This window comes from Nomascus leucogenys, chromosome 17, assembly GCF_006542625.1.
Source record: "Nomascus leucogenys isolate Asia chromosome 17, Asia_NLE_v1, whole genome shotgun sequence".
Lineage (NCBI taxonomy): Eukaryota > Metazoa > Chordata > Mammalia > Primates > Hylobatidae > Nomascus > Nomascus leucogenys.
In genome coordinates, this window is record NC_044397.1 from 83933026 (window position 1) to 83957254 (window position 24229).

The 24229-nt window shown below is 51.9% G+C and overlaps 2 protein-coding genes across 3 annotated transcripts; both read left to right on the forward strand.

Annotated features, from left to right (window-relative positions):
- Window positions 1–1450: 1450 nt before the first annotated feature.
- On the forward strand, window positions 1451–4141 carry MIA (MIA SH3 domain containing). Its single transcript, XM_030796638.1, has 4 exons — window positions 1451–2316; window positions 2399–2532; window positions 3621–3731; window positions 4045–4141. The coding sequence occupies exons 1-4, from the start codon at window positions 2190–2192 to the stop codon at window positions 4066–4068; spliced, it is 396 nt and encodes a 131-aa protein (XP_030652498.1). The 5' UTR covers window positions 1451–2189; the 3' UTR covers window positions 4069–4141.
- A 719-nt stretch (window positions 4142–4860) lies between these two features.
- On the forward strand, window positions 4861–23733 carry RAB4B (RAB4B, member RAS oncogene family). Of its 2 annotated transcripts, XM_030796636.1 has the most exons (8): window positions 4862–5040; window positions 6660–6740; window positions 7025–7139; window positions 10374–10436; window positions 10517–10671; window positions 13211–13306; window positions 13393–13523; window positions 23351–23733. In XM_030796636.1, exons 1-7 carry the CDS (start codon window positions 5025–5027, stop codon window positions 13506–13508), a joined length of 642 nt encoding a protein of 213 aa, XP_030652496.1. In that variant the 5' UTR covers window positions 4862–5024; the 3' UTR covers window positions 13509–13523; window positions 23351–23733. The 2 variants fall into 2 exon arrangements, with proteins under 2 accessions (XP_030652497.1, XP_030652496.1); XM_030796637.1 differs by lacking the exon at window positions 10374–10436 and having other exon boundaries at window positions 4861–5040.
- The last annotated feature ends 496 nt before the right edge of the window (window positions 23734–24229 follow it).

The following is a 24229-nucleotide window of genomic DNA, read 5'->3' on the forward strand; positions in this document are numbered from 1 at the left end:
ACCTGGGAAGGGGAGGTCGCAGTGAGCTAAGATCGTGCCATTGCACTCCAGCCTGGGCAACAAGAGCGAAACAACGTCTCAAAAAAAAAAAAAGAAAAGAAAAGAAATTGCATTTCAAAGCCAGGTGCAGTGGCTCACACTTATAGTCACAGTTACTTAGGAGGCTGTGGTGGGAGGATAGCTTGAGCCCAGTCGTTCAAGGCTGAGTGAGCTGTGATTGTGGCACTGTACTCTAGTCTGGGCGATAGAATGAGACCCTGTCTATTAAAAAAAAAAAATCTTTTAGGCCAGTCACGGTGACTCATGCCTGTAATCCCAGCACTTTGGGAGGGCGAGGTGGACGAATCACCTGAGGTTGGGAGTTCGAGACCAGCCTGGCCATCGTGGACAAACCCTGTCTCTACTAAAAATACAAAAATAGCTGGGCATGGTGGCGCATGCCTGTAATCCCAGCTACTCGGGAGGCTGAGGCAGGAGAATTGCTTGAACCCGGGAGGTGGAGGTTGCAGTGAGCTGAGATTGTACCACTGCAATATGAGACTCCATCTCAAAGAAAAAAAAGAAAAAAAAAAAAGATAGCATAGCAATGGCTGTGGGCCTGGATACAAGTCTTAGCCTCGCCACTTCTCCACTTCCTGGCTCTGTAAGCCTTAGACAAGTTCCTTAACTCCACACTTCCATTTCCATGTAACAAGGGGTTATAGGCCAGGCATTGGTGGCTCATGCCTGTAATCCCAGTGCTTTGGGAGGCCGAGGCGGGAGGATCGCTTGGGGACATGAGTTCAAGACCAGCCCAGGCAGCGTAGTAAGACATTGGCTCTAGAAAAATAAAAATAAATCATCCAAGAATGGTGACTCACCTACTATTCTACTCAGGAGGCTGAGGGGGGAGGATTTCTTGAGCCCAGGAGTTTGAGGATGCAGTGAGCTATGATCACATCACTGTACTTCAGCCTGAGCAACAGCAAGATCCTGTCTCAAAAAATTAAATTAGGCTGGGCTTGGTGGCTCGTGCCTGTAATCCCAGCACTTTGGAAGGCCACGGTGGGCAGATTACTTGAGCCCAGGAGTTTGAGACAAGGCTGGGCAACATGACGAAACCCCGGCTCCACCAAAAAATACAAAAAATTAACTGGGCATAATGGTACATGTCAGTGGTCCCAGCTACTTGGTAGGCTGAGGTGGGAGGAATGCTTGAGCCCAGGAAATAGGGGCTACAGTGAACCAGGATCATGCCACTGCACTCCAACCTGGGCAACAGAGCAAGACTCTACCTCAAAATAATTATTAAAAAAAAAATGGATTAATCGGGCATAGGTGGCTTGTGCCTGTAGTCCCAGTTACTCAGGAGGCTGAGGTGGGAGGATTGCCTGAGTCTAGGAGGTTGAGGCTGCAGTGAGCCGGAATGGCACCATTGCACTCCACCTGGGCAACAGGGTGAGATCCTGTCTCAAAAAAGAAAAAAAAGGGAGGGGTTATAATCACTCCTCCTGACATGATACAGAGTATCCATTTGAGTTCATAACATAAATATGTACTTGGTGAATGCTCTATAACTATTGGCTTTTTTTATTGTCCCCATTTTACATATAAGGAAGCTGAGGCTTTGTAAGGAGAAATAGCTTAGCCCAGGTCATCCAGTGGGAAGCGTCTGGTGCAGAGGAATAGTGATCATGGTGGGACATTGCCTAGCCTAAGGTTCAGCATCCAATATTCAGTCAGTACTGGAGGGCTGGGCTGTTTCTCGTAATCAAAGGGCTGCCTTGTTCTCCTGCCCCACAGCACAGGAAATTCCAAGGTGGTTTTCTTTACTGGCTTCTCCGCTTCTGTCGCCAGAGGGGACAGCGGAGGAGCCCAGGTATCTAAGCCGACTCAAGAGAAGATGGAATTGAATATCTCAACCACCTTGTCTAGGCCTCTGTGATTTTTGAGGAGGGGGCTGTCACTGGGAAAGTTGTGAGCTGCTTTGGACCTTATCTGGGAATTTCCTTGGGCTTACAGCCTTTACCCTATCCTTGAAATGGTTCTGGTTGTGTAGCAACTTCTAGGTGGTGTGGGCGAAGTTTGGGACTGGTTTAGGGCGGGGACAAGACCAAGAACACAAGTTTCCTTGTGCTATGGGAGAGAGGGAGGGGAGGAAATTGGAGACCCCAGTACCCCCTTGCTGACTCTCTTGCTCACAGTCCACGATGGCCTGGTCCCTGGTGTTCCTCGGTGTCATCATCTTGCTGTCTGCCTTCTCCGGACCTGGTGTCAGGGGTGGCCCCATGCCCAAGCTGGCTGACCGGAAGCTGTGTGCGGACCAGGAGTGCAGCCGTAAGAGTGGGGAGGGGAGAATTGGGGGCTTGGGCGTTAGCCTGTGTAGAGGGTGCTGCATTCCTTTCTATTCCCTCCCTAGACCCTATCTCCATGGCTGTAGCCCTTCAGGACTACGTGGCCCCCGACTGCCGATTCCTGACCATTCACCGGGGCCAAGTGGTGTATGTCTTCTCCAAGCTGAAGGGCCGTGGGCGGCTCTTCTGGGGAGGCAGCGTGAGTCTTGGGAGAGTGAAAGAGGGAAGGGTACAGGGCTGGGGTGGACTAATTATCCCCATGAAGGGAAGATTTGAAGGGGGTGAACTGACATAGACATTGTGGGAGGATATTGTTACTTACTTTATTTTATTTGCTTATTATTTTTTAATTTTTTCCGAGACAGAGTCTTGCTCTGTCACCCAGGCTGGAGTGCAACGTCGCGATCTCAGCTCACTATAACCTCCACCTCTTGGGTTTAAGCGATTCTCCTGCCTCAGCCTCCCAAGTAGCTGGGATTACAGGCATGCACCACCACACCTGGCTAATTTTTGTATTTTTAGTAGAGACAGGGTTTCACCATATTGGCCAGGCTGGTCTTGAACTCCTGACCTCATGATCTGTCCGCCTTGGCCTCCCAGAGTGCTGGGATTACAGGTGTGAGCCACCGCGCCCCGGCCTATTTTCACTTTATTTACCAATTTTAGGGCACCTGCTATGGTCCCATGTTCTGTTCTAGACACCAAGATACAACAACAAACGATCCTTTTTATTCTAATGGAGGGAAATGAACAAAAAGCAAGGCACAAAAAATAGCAGCAGCCGGGCACGGTAGCTCACACCTGTAATCCCAAGTAAGGCCAAGTTGGGAGGATAGCTTGAGCCCAGGAGTTCGAGACTAGCCTGGGCAACATAGCAAGACCCCCCCATCTCTACAAAAAAATTTTAAAAATTAACTGGGCATCATGGCATGTGTCTGTGGTCCTGGCTACTCAGGAGGCTGAGGTGGGAGGATTGCTTGATCCCAGAAGTTGAGGCTGCAGTGAGCCGTGATCATGCTACTGCACTCCAACCTGGGTGACACAGTGAGACCCTGTCTCCAAAATAATAATAATAATAAAAGCAAATATGCGCTGCTGTGAGAATTAACAGAGACTTATTTGGGTGGTCAGGAAGGGCCTCTGAACAGGTGACATTCAAGCTGAGATTCGTATGACAAGGATGGAGCCAGTTATGTGGAGATCAGGGAGAAGGGAGAACGCAAAGGCCTTCGGCAGGCACAAGTTTGCCATCCTCCCAGACCCTGACTTTTAACTCCTCTTCCCCAGGTTCAGGGAGATTACTATGGAGATCTGGCCGCTCGCCTGGGCTATTTCCCCAGTAGCATTGTCCGAGAGGACCAGACCCTGAAACCTGGCAAAGTCAATGTGAAGACAGACGTGAGTGTCATGGGGGCTGGCAAGAAATCTGGGGGGAGGACCCTTAGGTTGTGGGGATGGGCAAAAATGCTCCCACACTTGGCTCCCTGGCAGCCTAGGTGCGCTGGGAGAAATTCTTTCCCTGCCTCAATTTTCTTATCAGTAAAATGGGTCCAGTTGGGAGGTGCAAAGATTAGAGGGCTCTAGGCTAATTTGCATAGCACTTGTGTGGCCAGACCTGGGCCCTGCAGCTGCAGCCTTTGCTAAAACCACTGGATCCTTTGTGGTGTGACCGCTGGTTTTCTCTCCACTGTTTCCCCTTTCTCTTTTTCAGAAATGGGATTTCTACTGCCAGTGAGCTCAGCCTACCGCTGGCCCTGCCGTTTCCCCTCCTTGGCTTTATGCAAATACAATCAGCCCAGTGCAAACGGCTTGTCTCCGTGGTCTTTGGGGTGGGGTAGGGTAGGGTGGGGACTGTACAAATGAAATGTTTCTCTAGGTTGCTGAATCTAACCAATTAACCCGCTGCATGTGGTAACGTCAGTGGTTGCTAGGCAGAGTTTCACTGATGAAAGCCCTGTGCAGTAGGAGCGCTCCTAAAGCTTAGGTTTTGGACACAAGCAAAGGAAAACCTAAGCAGCCCAACTAGGGGATTGTAGTGTTCTCTCTAGACCAGTGGGAGGGAGCCAATCGGACTACGCGGAGGATATAAATCGCACAGCAAAGGTTTTCTTGGAAGATTATCTGCAAAGGGAGGTGGGAAGTAACCTGCGCCTATCTTCCCAGTTTTTCTCCTTTTCGCCTTTGAGAACAGTAATCGCTCCCGCCAGCTCAAGATCAGCTCCTCTTCCAGCCTCTTTCTGTCAATCCTGCCCATGCCCCCTTCTTTGCATTTGTATCCCCTCCCCCAAGTCCGCTCCGATCCAATCCGGAGACTCGACCCTGCCCCCCGGACTCCAGACTAAATCCGTTCCTCGGCTCATCGAAGCAGCTCCGCACGTCCCTTCCCACTTGCTCAGCCAATCGCTGGTCTCGGACCCGCCCCTTTGGGCTTGGCCCTTCCCATGCCACCAATCCGCGCCTTTTGTCCCGCCCCCTGCCCGCGAGTCCGCCAATCCCGCCCTTCGGGAAGCGTGGCCTGGTATCCAGCTGCCGGAGCGGGTCGCGCCGGAGGGGGGCGGAGGCGGAAGTGGCGGTGCCGGGCCCGGGGAGTAGGAAGGAGCCGGGGCTGTAGCCGGAGTGGAGCGGCTGCCAGCCGAGGAGCAGGCGCGGCCGCGGCGCCATATTGCGGCCCTCAGCGGCCGCGACCGAGTCATGGCCGAGACCTACGGTGAGGGTGGTGGGCGAAGCTGGGGTCCTGGGTCTGGGTCCAGGGAGGATGCGGCCTGTGGGAATGGGCGGGGCTTTGTAGATCAGGGGGCGGAGTCTGGTGTGATGGAGGCAGGGCCTAAGTGGATGCTGGGAGGGGTTTAGTGGGTCTGAGGCTGAGCTTAATCGATTTAGGTGGAGCCTGAGGGTCTGGTGCGTGGGTTAAATAGATCTGGGGCGGGATTTGAGAGAGCTGGTCCTGAGGGGTTCAGGGAGGCCCTGAGGGAAGAGGTGGGCGTTAATGAATCTGGGCGGAGCCTGAGTCAAGGGGCGGGGCTGACTGCATGAATGGCAGGAGTCGGGCTTATGGGCTAGAGGGAACACTGAATGGAAGCTCGGGACCCTGGGGCTGATCTGGCTGGAGAGAGCTCTGGAATGGGTTTGGGGATGGGCTGTCCTTGAGTTAGGGGCAGGACTTAGTGGCAAAGGGTGGGACTTATGCATGAGAATGGAGCTGGGGTCTGGGCAGAGGGAGGGAAGGAGAGGTCGAGAAGTGGAAAATCAGTAGGGATGCACCATAGGAAGTGGTGATTGGAGGCGGGGGAAGTGCAGGTTTAGGACTCAGAGGGAGCTGCATTCATTCAACAAATATAGAAGGGAGAAGAGTCTAAAGACCCTGAGGTGAGAACCAGCTTGTCGTTTTCAGGGAATAGACTGAAGGTCAGGAGCTATAGTGGAGTGAATGAGTCAGAGGGTGGTAGGAGGTGAAGAGGAACAAGGGCTAGATCGTAGTCCTTGTTTAAATAGCTTTCAAGAGACTTTAGCAACGAAATAGCTAAGATCTGGGACTCTGGAGCCCTTGGCCTAGGTTTGAATCTCACTTCTGCCCAGCTGTGTCACTTTGGGCAAGTCAGTTAACCTTTCTGGCCTGTTTCCTCATCTGGAAAATGGGAATAATTTTTAGTCTACCTCCCTCATAGAGTTTTCCTGAGGATGATGTGAGCTGTTGATGTGAGTAAAGACCTTTAGAACTGTTCCTGGCCCACAACAACACACAATTGACCCATGTAACAAACCTGCACATGTGGGCTGGGCACGGTGGCTCATGCCTGTAATCCCAGCACTTTGGGAGGCCGAGGCGGGCGGATCACCTGAGGTCGGGAGTTTGAGACCAGCCTGACCAACATGGAGAAACCCCGTCTCTACTAAGAATACAAAATTAGCTGACCGTAGTGGCACATGCCTGTAATCCCAGCTACTTGGGAGGCTGAGGCAGAATTGCTTGAACCTGGGAGGTGGAGGTTGCGGTGAGCCGAGATCGCGCCATTGCACTCCAGCCTGGGCAACGAAGAGTGAAACTGTCTCAAAAAAACAAAAACAACGACAAAAAAAACCCTGCACATGTACCCCCTGAACCTAAAATAAAAGTTGAAAAGATATATATAGAATGTGCCTGGCACATGGCAAGTACTACATAAGAGTTATCTGTTACAGTTACCTATTGGTTTGTTTCTGCCTATGTCTGTTTCTCTCCCTCTAACTGTGATGGTTAGAGAGAGAGAGATTGGATTGGAATCCATCTTTTTTCCCTGTATCTTTCTCTCCCTGTGGGTATCCCTGATTTTGGCTCCATCTGGTCAGACTTCCTCTTCAAATTCCTGGTGATTGGCAGTGCAGGAACTGGCAAATCATGTCTCCTTCATCAGTTCATTGAGAATAAGTGTGAGTTTCCCGCAGTGGTCCTGGGAACCCTGAGCTGTGGTTATGTGCATGGTGTGGGCTGGTGGGCAGCCGGTGGGGAGGGCAGGGCTGGCCATAGGTACAAGTCCAGTGCTGGCTTTTTGGTCCTTGCTTTGTCGTATGTCCTTTACTAGGTTCTCCTTGACCTCAGTCACTCCAGCAATGAGAATGGGTTTGTAGAGACTGAGAGGGCCTTGGAGGATGGGGGATCCTCTGAGCTGTCTCCTCTCTCCCTGCACTGCCCCTTCTGTTCCTCCCACTCCCAGTCAAACAGGACTCCAACCACACAATCGGCGTGGAGTTTGGATCCCGGGTGGTCAACGTGGGTGGGAAGACTGTGAAGCTACAGATTTGGGACACGGCTGGCCAGGAGCGGTTTCGGTAGGTGGGCTGGGCTCCCAAGGGTGATGGGGAGAGAGAGTGAGAAGGAAAGAGAGATGTGTGTGTAGAGTCACTTGGAGACACTGAAAGAGGGCAGACAAGGCAGAGAGAGAGAGACGAGACACCATAGTTAGCAGGTATATATATCCAAGGAGAGAGGGAGTACTGGAGAGAGAAAGAGATGGCAGAAGAAAAAGAGGTAGGGGCCAGGCTCAGTGGCTTATGCCAGTAATCCCCGTGCTTTGGGAGGCCAAGGTGGGAAGATTGCCTGAGCCCAGGAGTTTGAGACCAGCCTGGGCAACATAGTGAGACCCCATCTCAAAGAAAGAAAAAGAGATAGAGAAAAGTGGCTTGGGGGTGGGGCAAGGGATGGAGACTGAGAGACACTGAAACAGAAAGAGAAGGGGAAACTTGAGAGACGCACACTCAGAAAGGAAAAGAGCAAGAGAGACAGAGACTAAGAGAGTTGAAGAGAATGATAAGGGAGGTAAGGAGGCCTGGCACGGTGGCTCACGCCTATAATTCCAGCACTGTAGGAGGCTGAGGCAGGTGGATCACTTGAGGTCAGGAGTTCAAGACCAGCCTGCCAACATGGTGAAACCGTGTCTCTACTAAAAATACAAAAAAATACCAAAAAAAATTTAGCCAGGCTGTGGTGGTGGATGCCAGCTACTCGGGAGGCTGAGGCAGGAGAATTGCTTGAACCTGGGAGGCAGAGGTTGTAGTGAGTCAAGATTGCACCACTGCACCCCAGCCGGGGTGACAGAGCGAGACTCTGTCTCTAAATAAATAAATAAATAAATAAGGGGAGGTGAGGAGACACAGAGAAACAGAGGTCAGAGGCAGAAAGGGAGACAGGGCGAGTTGGACAGGTGTAGTTGGACGTTGAATGAATGAATGAATGCACGAATTTATGGGAAGGCAAGGGTGAGCATGAGAGCCACAGAGATGGAAAAGAAAGAGAGACAGTGAGAAATAGGGAACTGAAGACACACAGGCCAAGGCAGGAGAACCGCTTCAGTCCAGGAGTTTGAGACCAGCCTGGGCAACATGGTGAAATCCCATCTTTCCAAAAGAGAGATGGAGAAATGGACGTGTTGTGGGAGATAGAGAGAGAAATGCGTAGGGCTCAACACACGGTAGGTCTTCAAGAAATGCCTGCAGAAAAGTTGATAGGCACATAGAAACCTTAGGAGAGTCCGGGTGTGGTGGCTCATGCCTGTAATCCCAGCACTTTGGGAGGCTGAGGCGGGTGGATCACAAGGTCAGGAGAGTGAGACCATCCTGGCTAACACGGTGAAACCCTGTCTCTACTAAAAATACAAAAAATTAGCTGGGCGTGGTGGCAGACGCCGGTAGTCCCAGCTACTCGGGAGGCTGAGACAGGAGAATGGCATGAACCCGGGAGGCGGAGCTTGCAGTGAGCCGAGATCGCACCACTGCACTCCAGCCTGGGCGACAGAGTGAGGCTGTGTTTCAAAAAAAAAAAAAAAAACAACCTTAGGAGAGTCTGAGAAACAGAGACAGAGAGCAGGGAGAGAAATAGAGGGAATTCAGTCCATTGAAAAGTGTGATCTATGGCAGCACTTAGTAGCTGCTGAGTTAATACTTGTGTATGGATTAACTGCCTGAGGTGCACAGAGCCCAGAGGCAGAGAGAGGGGCTGAAGGATAGACAGGTGTGTAGCATGGGCTAGGTTTACGGTGAGTGCTTAGTAAATGTGGAATGATTGCATGAGTTCCAGAAGGACCCAGACTGGTGAGACAGAGAATGCAGAGTTGCTACACTGGGAAGGAGCCTCCACCTGACACAGCAGGAGAAGGATAAACAGATGTTGCATAGTGCTTGGGCAGGACCAGGCAAAGGGGAGATTTGCTCAGAAAATGTTGAATGAATGAATGCACAAATGCATGGGAAGGCAAAAGTAAGCATGAGAGAGCCACAGAGATGAAACAAACAAAAAAGTCAGTGAGAAATAGGGAATTAAATAGGGCCAGGCACGGTGGCTCACACCTGTAATCCCAGCACTTTGGGAGGCCTAGGCGGGTGGATCACTTGAGGTCAGGAGTTCAATACCACACTGGCCAACATGGCAAAACCCCATCTCTACTAAAAATACAAAAATTAGCCGGGCGTGGCGGTGTATGCCTGTAATCCCAGCTACTTGGGAGGCTGAGGCAGAAGAATCACTTGAATCCAGGGGGCAGAGGTTGCAATGAGCCGAGATCACGCCACTGCACTTCACCCTGGGCAACAGAGCAAAACTCCATCTCAATCAATCAATCAATCAATCAATAAAAGACACATAGGGCCGGGCACAGTGGCTTACGCCTGTAATCCCAACACTTTGGGAGGCCAAGGTGGGAGGATCACTTGAGGTCAGGGGTTCGACATCAGACTGGCCAACATGGCAAAACCCCATCTCTACTAAAAATACAAAAATTAGCCGGATGTGGTGGCGTGCATCTGTAGTCCTGTCTACTCGAGAGGCTGAGGTGGGAGAATCACTTGAACCCGGGAGGTGGAGGTTGCAGTGGTTGCAGTGAGCCGAGATCATGCCACTGCACCCCAGCCTGGGAGACAGAGTGAGACTCCTACTCAAAAAAAAAAAAAAAAAGAAAAAGAAAAAAGAAAAAAGACACATAGGTTAAGGCAGGAGAATCACTTGAGCCCAGGAGTTGGAGACCAGCCTCGGCAACCTAGCAAAGCCCCATCTTTACAAAAAATATTAAGAAATTAGCCAGGTGTGGTGGTGCACACTTGTAGTCCCAGATACTCCAGAGGCTGAGGTGGGAGGATCTCTCCCTTGGGAGACTGAGCCCAGGAGGTCGAGGACGCAGTGAGCCAAAATCGTACCACTGCACTCTAGCCTGGGCTACAGAGCAAGACCGTCAAAAAAATAAAAGTAAAAATAAGACACACATGAAAGAGACACAGAGAGAAAAACAGACCAATGGAAAGATAGGGACACAGGGAGAGACAAAAACAGGGAGATTCATAAATAGAGACAGCCGGCCAGCTAAGTGAGATAGAAGCTGAGAGAGGCGAAGAGAGAGGGACTGCAAGGATGCAAGAAGAGAGAGGAATTGCATGGTGACCTGACCAAGGCCAGGTTTTGGGGGATGGGCCAGCAGTGAAGGGGGGCCTCCGAACCATCAGTCTCTCTCTGTAGAGGGGGGCATTCTTGGGGCAGACCCCAGCCTTGGGGGTGACTGGGTCCCCCTGGCCCCACAGGTCAGTGACGCGGAGTTATTACCGAGGGGCGGCTGGAGCCCTGCTGGTGTACGACATCACCAGGTGGGTGCCCGGGGTGGGTGGGGTAGGGCATGGGTGGTTCCTCTCCCGCACTGCCTCCCTCTCCTCTCCCTTCTCCACAGCCGGGAGACGTACAACTCACTGGCTGCCTGGCTGACGGATGCCCGCACCCTGGCCAGCCCCAACATCGTGGTCATCCTCTGTGGCAACAAGAAGGACCTGGACCCTGAGCGAGAGGTCACATTCCTGGAGGCCTCCCGCTTTGCCCAGGAGAATGGTGAGGGCTGTGTCGTGGACCAGGTGGTGGTGGGGGTGGACAGTCCACAGGGACCATGGGTTTACTGGCTCTGAGTGGCTGTACCCAGCAGGGGAACGTGGAGGTTCAGAGGTCTGGGTTCAAATTTGAGTGTTGGCTGGGTATAGTGGCTCATACCTGTAATCCCAGCAGTTTGGGAGGCCAAGGTGGGAGGATTGCTTGAGCCCAGGAGTTTGAGACCAGCCTGGACAACATAGTGAGATCCTATCTCTACAAAAAATTTAAAAAATTAGCTGGATGTGGTGGCTCACGCCTGTAGTCCCAGCTACAGTGGAGGCTGAGGCAGGAGGATCACCTGAGCCTGAGAGTTTAAGACTGCAGTGAGCTGTGATCACACCATTGTACTCCAGTCTGGGAGACAGAGCAAGACCCTGTCTCCAAAAACAACAACAACAAAAACTAAGTGTTGCCACCAGTGAGCTGTGTGATTACACTGGTTCTCAGTTTCTTCATCTGGAAAGTGGGATCACAGTGTTTCTGCCCCACAGTGTGCTGTGATGATTAAGGGAGATTGTCTGCGGAAAGTCCTTAGCACCCACCACAGAGGGGATGCTAGATTAATGTTGGCTGCTAAGGTTTCACCTATTGTTGGGAGGCAGCACAGGGTATTGGTTTTTTTAATTAATTATTTAATTTATTTTTTCCTCCTACCGCACCTTCCCGGGTATTGGTTTAATGTAGAGATTGCAACCCCAGATGGCCCTAGGTGAAAGGCACTTTTTTTTTTTTTTTTTGAGACCGAGTCTTGTTCTGTTGCCTAGGCTGGAGTACAATGGCGCAATCTTGGCTCACTGCAACTTCTGCCTCCCGGGTTCAAGTGATTCTTCTGCCTCAGCCTCCCGAGTAGCTGGGACTACAGGTGCGCGCCACCACACCCGGCTAATTTTTGTATTTTTAGTAGAGACGGGGTTTCACCATATTGGCCAGGCTGATCTTGAACTCCTGAACTTGTGATCCGACCGCCTCGGCCTCCCAAAGTACTGGGATTACAGGCGTGAGCCACTGCGCCCAGCGAAAGGCACATTTTTGAATACAGGAGATGGGATGGGGTAGATCCTTGAGTAACAGGCACTGGTATTAAGGGGAGTGCAGCATACTGACAACACACACCAAAAGGTTTGCAAGGGCCAACCACAATGGCTGACACCTGTAATCCCAGCATTTTGGGAGGCCAAGGTAGGAGGATCACTTGAGGTCAGGAGTTTGAGACCAGCCTGTGTAACAGAGTGAGACCCTGCCTGTACAAAAAAAAAAAAAAAAAAAAAAAAGGCTGGGTGTGTTGGTATGTGCCTGTGGTCCGGGCTACCCAGGAGGTTGAGGCAGGAGGATCACTTAAGCCCAGAAGTTCGAGGCTGCAGTGATCTGTGATCACACCACTGCACTCCAGCCTAGGGGACAGAGAGAGACTTTGTCTCAAAGAAAAAAACAAAGAAAAAAGGTTTGCAAGTATAAACTCATTTGAAAACATTGTGTTGGCCAAACCACGCACATCTGGTGGCTTGAGATCTGCCTGTGTTCCCCTGTTTTGCAACCTCCAGGTTTAAAGGAGGTTTTGCCATCAGAGAGGTGTGGGTGTGAATTCAGCTCTGATTTTCTGACTGTGGGGCCTTGTCATGCTGCTGATGGGTAGACTCTGGTTGGCCTGTTCCTGTCCTAGATGGTGCTAGGGACACAGTGTCGGAGACAGCCCTAGGCCCAACCTTCATGGAGCTCACAGTTCAGTGGGTAAGGGTGGAAGGACAGACCCACTTCCAGACAGTGATAGCTCAGAAAGGTCAGGGCTTGATGGCGAAGCGCCGGGAGACGGGTGAGAGCCAGCAGGGGAGAGCCCCAGAGGGTCAGGGCCAGGATTGGGGGAGCAGGCAGAGGGATTGGGGTGGGATGGAGAACACAGGCAGAGGTGTCAGGGCTGGGATAGGGCAGGCAGAGGCAGAGGGGTCAGGTGGGATGAGGGGACACAGGCAGAGGAGTTACATGGGATGGGGGGCATGGGCAGAGGGGTTGGGGTGGGATGGGGGGCCCAGGTAGAGGGGTCAAGGCCAAGTTTGGGAGGCACAGGCAAAGTGGTTGCATGGGATGGGGGAGCATGGGCAGAGGGCTCAGGGGTGGAATGGGGCAGGCCTAGGCAGAAGGGTCAGGGATGGAATGGGGACCCAGGCAGAGGGTTGGGGCCAGGATGAGGAGGCACAAGCAGAGGGGTCAGGGCCAGGATAGGGGGCCACAAGAAGCTATGGGAGCCCTAAGTAGGCACCTGACCCGGCCTAGGAAGTCAGGGAGGACTTCTTGGAGGAGGAGCTGTGTGAGCTGAGCTCTGAAGGAAGAGCCGGGTGGGCATATCGGGAAGCGGACGTTAGTGGCAGGGAAATGGCATGCGCAGAGGCCTGAGGTGAGGGTAAGCGGGGGATGGAACGTTGGAGGAACAGGATGAGAGTCTGCAGGTGAGAGCTCAGTGGAGGATGGGGACTAACTGGGGCCCTGACCTCAGAGTGTGTGCCTACAGAGCTGATGTTCCTGGAGACCAGCGCTCTCACAGGCGAGAACGTGGAGGAGGCATTCCTCAAGTGTGCCCGCACTATCCTCAACAAGATTGACTCAGGTGAGGCCCCGACCGGCCCGAGTGGGAGCGAAGGGCAGGCCCAGGGGTCTCCAGGCAACCAGTGTGACCTCTCCCTTTCCCTACAGGCGAGCTAGACCCGGAGAGGATGGGCTCCGGCATTCAGTACGGGGATGCGTCCCTCCGCCAGCTTCGGCAGCCTCGGAGCGCCCAGGCCGTGGCCCCTCAGCCGTGTGGCTGCTGAGCCCTGTGGAGCCAGGTGGGACACTGAGGGCTCAAGGAGGCAGGGCGGTCTCTTGGGAATGGGGGAGATGGTGTGGAGATAGACAGTGAATATTGATGACAAGAGAAACAGAGTGAGAGAAAGATGCAAAAACATACAAGCTAAAGGAGGCATCTGGCTGGGCGCAGTGGCTCACGCCTGTAATCTCAGCACTTTGGGAGTCCGAGGCGGACGGAGGCAGTTCACTGGGTGGGGGTGGAGAGACAGACCCACTTCCAGACAGTGACAGCTCAGAAAGGTCAGGGCCAGGCTGGGTGAGGTGGCTTATGCCTGTAATCCCTGCACTTTGGAAGGCTGAGGCGGGCGGATCACCTGAGGTCAAGAGTTCGAGACCAGCCTGGCCAACATGGTGAAGGCCCCTCTCTACTAAAAATACAAAAATTAGCCGGGCGTGGTGGCAGGTGCCTGTAATCCCAGCTACTCGGGAAGTTGAGGCAGGAGAATCGCTTGTACTTGGGAGGCGGAGGTTGCAGTGAGCCGAGATCACACCATTCATTGCACTCCAGCCTGGGTGACAAGAGCAAGACTTTGTCTCAAAAAAAAAAAAGAAAGGTCAGGACCAGATGGGGAAGCACTGGGGGAGAGGGGTCAGAGCCAGCAGGGGAGGGGCTCAGGGGGGTCAGGGCCAGGGTCAGGGCACAGGCAGAGGGATCGGGGTAGGATAGGGCAGGCAGAGGCAGAGGGGTCAGGGTGGGATGAGGGGACACAGGCAGAGGGGTTGCATGTGATGGGGGGTATACATAAGGTCAGGAGTTCTAGACCAGCCTGGCCTACATGGTGAAACCCCTTCTCTACTAAAAATAAAAAAATTAGCCAGGCATGGTGGTACATACCTATAGTCCCAGCTACTTGGGAGGCTGAGGCAGGAGAATCACTTGAACCCGGGAGGCAGAGGGTGCAGTGAGCCAAGATTTAGCCACTGCATTCCAGCCTGGGCGACAGAGCAAGACTCTTGTCTCAAAAAAGAGAAAAAAAAAGGAGACATCTGCCGGGCCACAGGGAATCCACCTGTCCCCTGCAGCCCCAGGCCAGCTTCCTGCCCTAGACCTTGACCCTCCCATTCATAGTTCCCCGGCGATTTATTGAGTGCCTGCTGTGTGCCAGGCCCTGCTCAAGGCACTGGGGATATGGCAGGGAGTACAACAGACTCCCATCCTCATGGTGCTGACATTCTCTTTGGGGGAGACAGGTGATAAACAAGAGATGTAAGTCGGCTGGGCGCAGCGGCTCACACCTGTAATCCCAGCACTTTGGCAGGGTGAGATGGGAAGATCACTTTGAGACCAGGCTGGGCAACAAAGCGACCTTATCTCCACAAAAAGCTTTTTAAAATCAGCAAGGCGTGGTGGTATGCACCTGGAGTCCCAGCTACTTGGGAGGCTGAGGTGGGAGGATGGCTTGAGCCCAGGTGTTCAAGGCTGCAGTGAGCTGTGACCATGCGCCACTGCACTCCAGCCTGGGCGACAGAGCGAGACTCCGTCTCAAAAAAAAAAAAAAAAAAAAAGACATAAGTAAAGTATGTAGTAGTGAGGGAGGTAAGAACTATGGGGAAAAATAAAATAGGCACAGATGGGTGGATAGGGTGGAGGAGTGTACTTTTATTTTTTCTTTGAGACGGGGTATTGCTCTGTCACCCAGGACGGAGTGCTGTGGCGTGATCTCGGCTCACTGAAACCTCCGCCTCCTGGGTTCAAGTGATTCTCCTGCCTCAGCCTCCCAAGTAGCTGAGATTACAGGCGACTACCACCATGCCTGGCTAATTTTTTGTATTTCTAATAGAGACAGGGTTTCTTTTTTATTTTTGAGATGGAGTCTCGCTCTGTTGCCCAGGCTAGAGTGCAGCGGCATGATCTTGGTTAACTGCAACTTCTGCCTCCTGGGTTCAAGCAATTCTCCTGCCTCAGCCTCCTGAGTAGCTGGGACTACAGGCGCCCGCCACCATGCCTGGCTAATTTTTATATATTTAGTAGAGATGGGGTTTCACCATATTGGCCAGGCTGGTCTCGATCTCCTGACCTTGTGATCTGCCCGCCTCGGCCTCTCAAAGTGCTGGGATTACAGTGTGAGCCACCACACCCGGCCGAGACAGGGCTTCATCATGTTGGCCAGGCTGGTCTCAAACTCCTGACCTCAAGTGATCCACCCACCCTCGGTCTACTAAAATGTTGGGATTACAGGCGTGAGCCACTGCGCCCGGCCAAGAGTGTACTTTTTTTTTTCTTTTGAGATGGAGTTTCACTCTTGTTGCCCAGGCTGGAGTGCAATGGCGTGATTTCGGCTCACCACAACCTCTGCCTCCCGGGTTCAAGCAATTCTCCTGCCTCAGTCTCCTGAGTAGCTGGGATTACAGGCATGTGCTACCATGCCCGGCTAATTTTGTATTTTTAGTAGAGACGGGGTTTCTCCATGTTGGTCAGGCTGGTCTGGAACTCCCGACCTCAGGTGATCTGCCCGCCTTGGCCTCCCAAAGTGCTGGGATTACAGGTGTGAGCCACCGCACCCAGCCTTTTTTTTTGAGACAGAGTCTCACTGTCACCATGCTAGAGTGCAGTGGCATGATCTCGGCTCACTGCAACCTCTGCCTCCTGGGTTCAAGCAATTCTCCTGCCTCAGTCTCCCGAGTAGCTGGGACTATAGGTGTGTGCCACCATGCCCAGCTAATTTTTGTATTTTTAGTAGAGACGGTTTCACCATGTTGGCCAGGTTGGTCTCGATCTCTTGACCTCGTGATCTGCCCACCTCAGCCTCCCAAAGTGCTGGGATTACAGGCGTCAGCCACCACACCTGGCCAAGAGTGTACTTTTAAACAAGATGATGAGGGAAGCCTCACTGAGAAGATGGCATTTGAGAAAGGAAGGGAGATAGGGAGGCCTGTGGGGATCTGGGGCAAGAGCACTGCTGGAGAGCACAGCAAGTGCAACGCTCCTAGCGAGGGGCATGCCTGGCGTCGGTGAGGGTGACCGAAGCAGCCAGTGTGGGCCTCATGGAGGACTTGTGTGTGTTTTGCGGGTACAGCATGAGATGGGGTCAGGGGTTGGAGGAAGCAGATCAGTTAAGGCCTGTGGGCCCTGGGGAGGCCTCTGGCTTATACCCTGTGTGGGAGCCACGGGAGGCTTCTGAACAGAGGAGGGACAGGATCAGATTCAGGGGTTCACAGAGTTCCTCTGGCTGCATAAACGGAAGAGGCTGTGAGGGATAGAGGGGGTCACCAGGACACCAGAGAGGAAGCTGCTGGAAAGTCCAGGGGAGATGGTGGAGGACAAGACAAGGGGGCGGGCAGAGGAGTGGCCGAGAAGGGAATAGGGTCCATGTCCTCCCCAGACTCTCTGTCTTCCAGTCTTGGCCTCTCTCTCTTTTTTTTTTTTTTTTTGGTCCTGTTTTTTCATTTTGAGACAGAGTCTCGCTCTGTTGCCCAGGCTGGAGTGCAGTGGCGCGATCTCGGCTCACTGCAAGCTCCGCCTCCTGGGTTCACACCAGTCTCCTGCCTCAGCCTCCCTAGTAGCTGGGACTACAGGCACCCGCCACCATGCCTGGCTAATTTTTTATATTTTTTTTTTAGTAGAGACGGGGTTTCACGGTGTTAGCCAGGATGGTCTTGATCTCCTGACCTCGTGATCCTGCCACCTTGGCCTCCCAAAGTGCTGGGATAACAGGCGTGAGCCTTTTTTATTTTTAGAGAGAATCTCAGTCTGTCACGCCAGTGCAGTGGTGCCATCTTGGCTCACTGCGACCTCCGCCTCCCGGGTTCAAGTGATTCTCCTGCCTCCGCCTCCCAAGTAGCTGGGATTATAGGCATGTACCACCACGACCAGCTAATTTTTGTATTTTTTTTTTTTTTTTGGAGATGGAGTCTCGCTCTGTTCCCAGGCTGGAATGCAGTGGTGCAGTCTTGGCTCACTGCAACCTCTGCCTCCTGAGTTCAAGTGATTCTTCTGCCTCAGCCTCCTGAGTAGCTGGGACTACAGGCGCGTGCCACCACGCCGGCTAATTTTTTGTATTTTTAATAGAGACGGGATTTCACCATGTTAGCCAGGATGGTCTCGATCTCCTGACCTTGTGATCCACCCACCTCGGCCTCCCAAAGTGCTGGGATTACAGGCGTGAGACACTGCACCCGGCCAATTTCTGTATTTTTAATACAGACAGGGTTTTGCCATGTTCGTGAGGCTGGTCTCGAACTTCTGACCTCAGGTGATTCACCAGCCTTGGCCTCCCAAAGTGCTGGGATTACACGCCTGAGCCACTGCGCCCGGCCAATCCTGTCTCCTTTTGATGCAGCCACTGGGTCTTTCTAACACACACATCTGCTTCTGTCGCTCCCTTGTTCAAAACCATCCATGCCTCTCAGGGCCCCAGGACACAGCTGAACTCCTCAGCCTGATGTCTGACCCTCTACAGGGACTGGCCCCTGCCAGCCCAGCCTCACCAGCCTCAGCCACTTGTCGGTCTCCCTACCTCTCAGGCCACTCCAGCTACACTGAAGTTCTTCCCATTCCTCCGGGCCCTTGCTCATGCTGGGCCTCTGCTTGGAACATTCCTACCGTCTTTTCCCTGGCAACCTCCTTCCTTCCTCCAGGCAGCACTACTTGTTCCTCCAGGCTTGGTACAAACTTCTTTTTTTTTTTGAGATAGAGTCTCACTCTGTCACTCAGGCTGGAGTGCAGTGGCACGATTTCGGCTCACCGCAACCTCCGCTACCAGGTCCAAGCAATTCTGGTGCCCCAGCCTCCTGAGTAGCTGGGACTATGGGCACGGTCCACCAACGCCTGGCACATTTTTTGTATTTTTAGTAGAGACAGCGTTTCACCATGTTGGCCAGCTGCTCACAAACTCCTGGCCTCAAGTGATCCACCCACCTCAGCATCCAAAGTGCTGGGATTATAGGCATGAGCCACCGCACCCGGCCCCAAACTTCTTGACAGGCTTTCAAAACCCTGCAGGATTTGGTCCCATCCCTCCTTCTCTGGGGGATATGTATGTCTTGCCAATTTTGCCTTCTATACTTCATGCTCAATCCCCTCCCAGCCCTTGGCAGCTCCAGGGCGGGACAGGTGGGGAACAGGTGGTTAGACCTTGGATCTACTTGGAAGGCAGAGCCAACATGATTTCCTGATGGAATGGATGTGTAATCTGAAAGAGAGAGAGGAATCAAGGATGATGTCTTCGGACAGTGCTCTCTTGTCCTTCCAGGACTTTGCACCTGCTGTGCCTGAGCCTAAGTTTGCTCATCTGTAAAATGAGGCTAATAATAGCACCTGCTTCTATGAAGGTGTTGAGAAGAAGAAATAAATTAATTCAGGAAAGTGCTCAGAATGGGGCCTGATGGCCAAGACTTGATCGATGAGGGCTGTTTTTAAAGTTTTCTTATCCATCTTTGGGCTGAGCTCAAATGAATGGGTGTGTCTTCTTCACCTCAGGGCTTAGCAGAGACTCTGTCCTAGAGTTTGCCTTCAGTAGGTCAAATGTAACAAGGCAAGGCTTTTTCACACTTTGTTGACTGCGATCTACAGGAGGAAATATATTTTATGTGTTGATCAAGGACTGACTGTAGCAGATCCCACCCACATATAAAACTCAAACACGCATTTTCCTACCACCAGTATTCTTTCGTTTCTTGGCACTAAAATGAAAGTCACATAACATACATTTACGTGACTTTTCAAAGTGTACAATTCAATGGCATTCAGTACATTCAGAGGATTGTGCAATCACCACTTCTGTGTTGTTCCAGAATGTTTTTTTTCTTTTTTTCTTTTTCTTTTTTTTTTTTGAGACAGAGTCTCGCTCTGTTACCCAGGCTGGAGTGCAGTGGCGTGATCTTGGCTCATTGCAAGCTCCACTTCCATGGTTCAAGCGATTCTCCTGCCTCAACCTCTAGAGTAGCTGGAATTACAGGCATGCACCACCACACCCGGCTAATTTTTGTATTTTTAGTAGAAATGGCGTTTGATCATGTTGTCCAGGCTGGCTCGAACTCCTGACCTCAGGTGATTCACCCGCCTCGGTATCCCAAAGTGCTGGGATTATAGGCATGAGCCACTGTGCCCGGCCTCGGAATGTTTTCATTACCCTAAAAGGTACCATACTTATACTGCTTTGTACCTTATACCTTTGTACCCATACTTATTAAGCAGTCACTCTCCATTTCCCCCAACCCCTAGCAACCACCAATTTGTTTTCTGTCTCTTTCAGCCAATATAATATTCTTTTCCTTTTCCTTTTTTTTTTTGAGAAGGGTCTCACTTTGTCACCCAGGCTAGAGTGCAGTGGCACCATCTCATCTCGCTGCAGTTGTGACCTCCTGGGCTCAAGTGTTTCTCCCACCTCAGCCCCCCAAGTAACTGGGACTACTGGTGTGCACCACCACGCCCAGCTAATTTTTATATTTTTATTTTTCGAAGAGATGGGGTTTCACCATGTTGCTCAGGCTGGTCTCGAACTCCTGAGCTCAAGTGATCCACCCACCTCAGCCTCCCAAAGTGCCGGAATTACAGGTGGGAGCCACCATGCCTGGCCTCTTTTCCTTTTCTCTTTTCTTTTTTTTTTTTGGAGATATGGTCTCACTATGTTAGCCAGGTTGGCCTTAAACTCCTGGCCTTGCCGGGCGTGGTGGCTCATGCCTGTAATCCCAGGATTTTGGGAGGCTGAGGCGGGCAGATCACGAGGTCAGGAGTTCGAGACCAGGGTGACCAACATGGTAAAACCCATCTCTACTAAAAATACAAAAATTAGCCGGGCGTGGTGGTGTGCGCCTGTAATCCCAGCTACTCAGGGAGTTGAGGCAGAGGAATAGCTTGATCCCTCGAAGTGGAGGTTGTAGTGAGCTGAGATCACACCACTGCACTCCAGCCTGGGTGACAGAGCTAGACTCTGTCTGACAAAAACAAAAAACAAACAAAAAAAAACCCAAAGCAAAACAAAAAAACTCCTGGCCTCAAGCAGTCCTCCACCTCAGCCTCCCAAAGTGCTAGGATTACAGGCATGAGCCATTGAGCCCAGCCAACCAATATAATATATCTTTTTAAATTATTATTATTATTTTTTGAGATGGAGTTTCGCTCATGTTGCCCAAGCTGGAGTGCAATGGCGTGATCTTGGCTCACTGAAACCTTCGCCTCCCAAGTTCAAGTGATTCTCTTGCCTCAGCCTCCCTAGTAGCTGGGATTACAGGCGCCCACCACCACGCCCAGCTAATTTCTTTGTATTTTTAGTAGAGACAGGGTTTAAACATGTTGGCCAGGCTGGTCTCAAACTCCTGACCTCTGGTGATCCACCTGCATCAGCCTCCCAAAGTGCTGGGATTATAGGCATGAGCCACTGCGCCTGGCCTATTTACAAAAAAATTTTTTTTAAATAATGTTTTAATTTTGTATAGACGGTGTCTATGTTGCCCAGGCTGGTCTTGAACTCCTGGGCCCAAGTGATCCTCTCTTGCCTTTGCCTCCCAAAGTGCTAGGATTATAGGTGTGAGCCACTGCGCCCGCCCAACCAATAGAATATTCTTATTATATATGATGCACTGTGGTATTTGCTGTTCTATGCTATTCTATTTGTTTTTTTGTTTGTTTGTTTGTTTTGAGACGGAGTCTCGCTCTGTTGCCCAGGCTGGAGTGCAGTGGCGCGATCTCGGCTCACTGCAAGCTCTGCCTCCCGGGTTCACGCCATTCTCCTGCCTCAGCCTCTCCGAGTAGCTGGGACTACAGGCGCCCGCCACCACGCCCGGCTAATTTTTTTGTATTTTTAGTAGAGACGGGGTTTCACGGTGTTAGCCAGGATGGTCTTGATCTCCTGACCTCGTGATCCGCCCGCCTCGGCCTCCCAAAGTGCTGGGATTACAAGCGTGAGCCACCACGCCTGGCCTTATGCTATTCTATTTGAATTTAAAAATTGGTCAAGGCCCACCAAACTGATTTCCCCACCAAGGCAGTGACACGCATTAGAATGACCTGGAGAATTTTAAAAAATACTGATGCCCAGGCCTCACCCCAGAGATTCTGAAGTGGTTTCAGGACTTTTTCTTTTCTTAATTAAAAGATAAATAGAGATGAGGTCTCACTGTGTTGCCCAGGCTGGTCTCAAACTCCTGACCTCAAACGATTTCTCCCGCCTTGGCCTCCCAAAGTGCTGGGATTAAAGACGTGAGCCAGGCTGGGTGCGGTGGCTCACGCCTGTAATCCCAGCACTTTGGGAGGCTGAGGTGGGCAGATCACAAGGTCAGGAGATCAAGACCATCCTGGCTAACACAGTGAAACCCCTTCTCTACTAAAAATAAAAAATAAAAATAAAAAAAAATTAGCTGGGCGTGGTGGCAGGTGCCTGTAGTCCCAGCTACTCGGGAGGCTGAGGCAGGAGAATGGCGTGAACCCAGGAGGCGGAGCTTGCAGTGAGCCGAGATTGCGCCACTGCACTCCAGCCTGGGCAACAGAGCGAGACTCCATCTCCAAAAAAAAAAAAGACGTGAGCCAGCCAGTTTCAGGATTTCTGGAAGCTCCCAGGTAATGCTATATATACAATCAAAGTGAGAACCACCAACCTAACATTGTCTCCCCAGCTTGGGGAACAGTGAAATGAGACTTAGAGCCAGGGTGATCCAGGAACATAGAAGGACACAGAAAGATACAAAGGCAGGTTCATTTTATTTATTTATTTATTTAATTTTTTTGAGATGGAGTGTCCCTCTGTTGCCCGGGCTGGAGTGCAGTGGTGTTATCTCGGCTTACTGCAACCTCCGCCTCCTGGGTTCAAGTGATTCTCCTGCCTCAGTCTCCCAAGTAGCTGGGACTACAGGCACCTGCCACCACACCTGGCTAATTTTTGTATTTTTAGTAGAGATGGGGTTTCACCATTGGCCAGGGTGGTCTTGAACTCCTGACCTTGTGATCTGCCTCTCTCGGCCTCCCAAAGTGCTGGGATTACAGGCATGAGCCACCGTGCCTGGCCGATTTATTTATTTATTTTGAGATGGAGTTTTGCTCTTGTTGCCCAGGTTGGAGTGCAATAGTGCGACGTCGGCTCACCATAACCTCCGCCTCCTGGGTTCAAGCGATTCTCCTGCCTCAGCCTACTGAGTAGCTGGGATTACAGGCATGTGCCACCACACCTGGCTAATTTTGTATTTTTAGTGGAGATGAGGCTTCTCCATGTTGGTCAGGCCGGTCTGGAACTCCCGACCTCAGGCGATCTGCCTGCCTCGACCTCCTGAAGTGCTGGGATTACAGGCATGAGCCACCGCGCCTGGCCTTTTTATTTTTTTGAGACAGTCTCACTCTGTTGCCTAGGCTGGAGTGCAGTGGCACAATCTTGGCTCACTGCAACCTCCACCTCTCAGGCTCAAGCGATCTTCCCACCTCAGCCCCTCAGGTATTTGGGACTACTGGTGAATGCCACTACGCCTGGCTAATGTTTGTATGTTTTTGTAGAGACGGGGTTTCGTGGTGTTGCCTAAGCTGGTCTCAAACTCCTGGGCTCAAGCATTCCTCCCGCCTTGGCTTCCCACGGTGCTGGGATTACAGGCGTGAGCCACTGCGTCCATCCAGATTCATGATATTTAGATGTTGAAATGTGGCTTTACAGACTCAGACAGCTCTCTGAGGCAAACAAAGAGGGAGATGCAGGTACCCTCAGCACAAGCCCCAAATTACCTGCAGGGGAGAGGCAGAAAATCAGACAATGTAGAAACCGGGAGAAGAAAGGTATGGACAGACCGATGCAGATAGGAGGGGAGGGAAATACCTGGAAATGAGATAGAGACCAGCTGGACAGACCCCAGGGACCCTGCAGGTCACCACACCCTTCTCTTTCAGCTCACCTGTTCTCCAGGACCAGCCCTGCCCTTCCGGCTGGGGCCCAGGCCCAGGCTCCGAGAGGCCGTGTCCTAACCTGCCCTGGCCCCAGAGAAGCTGCGTTGCCACCTGTCCCCCTTCCCTGGCCTGGTGGGGCCTGGCTTTGGGGCAAGACTGAGCCACGGGGGAAGGGGGATCCCGTACCTGCTGCTGCTTCCTCTGTCTTGGCTAATGTCTGTCCCCCTGAACCCCTAACCATACCCCAAGAGCTCCCAAAGCCTGAGACCAGGGTCATTTGTCCCCAACTCCCCACCTGGCCCTGCTGTTGCTAGTACCTGTTATTTATTACCTGGAGGCCTGTCCAGCACCCACCCTACCCCCATAAAGCATTGTTTACACCTGTGTCTTGGCCTCCATTATTCTGAGATGGCAGGGAGATGGAAGAGGTCCCTGATGGAAGAATCATGTGTCATGGTGTTTGGGGGCCTTGTTTTTGTGTTTTTTTTGTTTTGTTTTGTTTTTTTTTGAGATGGAGTTTCCTTCTTGTTGCCCAGGCTGGAGTGCAATGGCGCAATCTCGGCTCACTACAACCTCCACCTCCTGGGTTCAAGCGATTCTCCTGCCTCAGCCTCCCGAGTAGCTGGGATTATAGGCATGCGCCACACTTGGCTAATTTTGTATTTTTAGTAGAGATGGGGTTTCTCCACGTTGTCAGGTTGGTCTCGAACTCCTGACCTCAGATGATTCGCCCGCCTTGGCCTCCCAAAGTGCTGTAATTACAGGTGTGAGCCACTGGGCCTGGCCTTGGGGGCCTTGTTTCCTGATTGCACATGGTGTGGGGTATAACAAGCATGATGACTCAGGTGCCTGTTGCAGAGGGAGGGAATTTCTTACTGTGTG

Bases quoted from the DNA above. Each gene is read 5' to 3' on its own strand.
- MIA (XM_030796638.1), top strand. From the start codon at position 2,190: ATGGCCTGGTCCCTGGTGTTCCTCGGTGTCATCATCTTGCTGTCTGCC. The intron at 2,317-2,398 runs GTAAGAGTGGGG...TTCCCTCCCTAG, and splicing joins TGCGGACCAGGAGTGCAGCC to ACCCTATCTCCATGGCTGTA. The intron at 3,732-4,044 runs GTGAGTGTCATG...TCTCTTTTTCAG, and splicing joins AAGTCAATGTGAAGACAGAC to AAATGGGATTTCTACTGCCA.
- RAB4B (XM_030796636.1), top strand. The intron at 6,741-7,024 runs GTGAGTTTCCCG...TCCCACTCCCAG, and splicing joins TCAGTTCATTGAGAATAAGT to TCAAACAGGACTCCAACCAC. The intron at 10,672-13,210 runs GTGAGGGCTGTG...GTGTGCCTACAG, and splicing joins CCGCTTTGCCCAGGAGAATG to AGCTGATGTTCCTGGAGACC.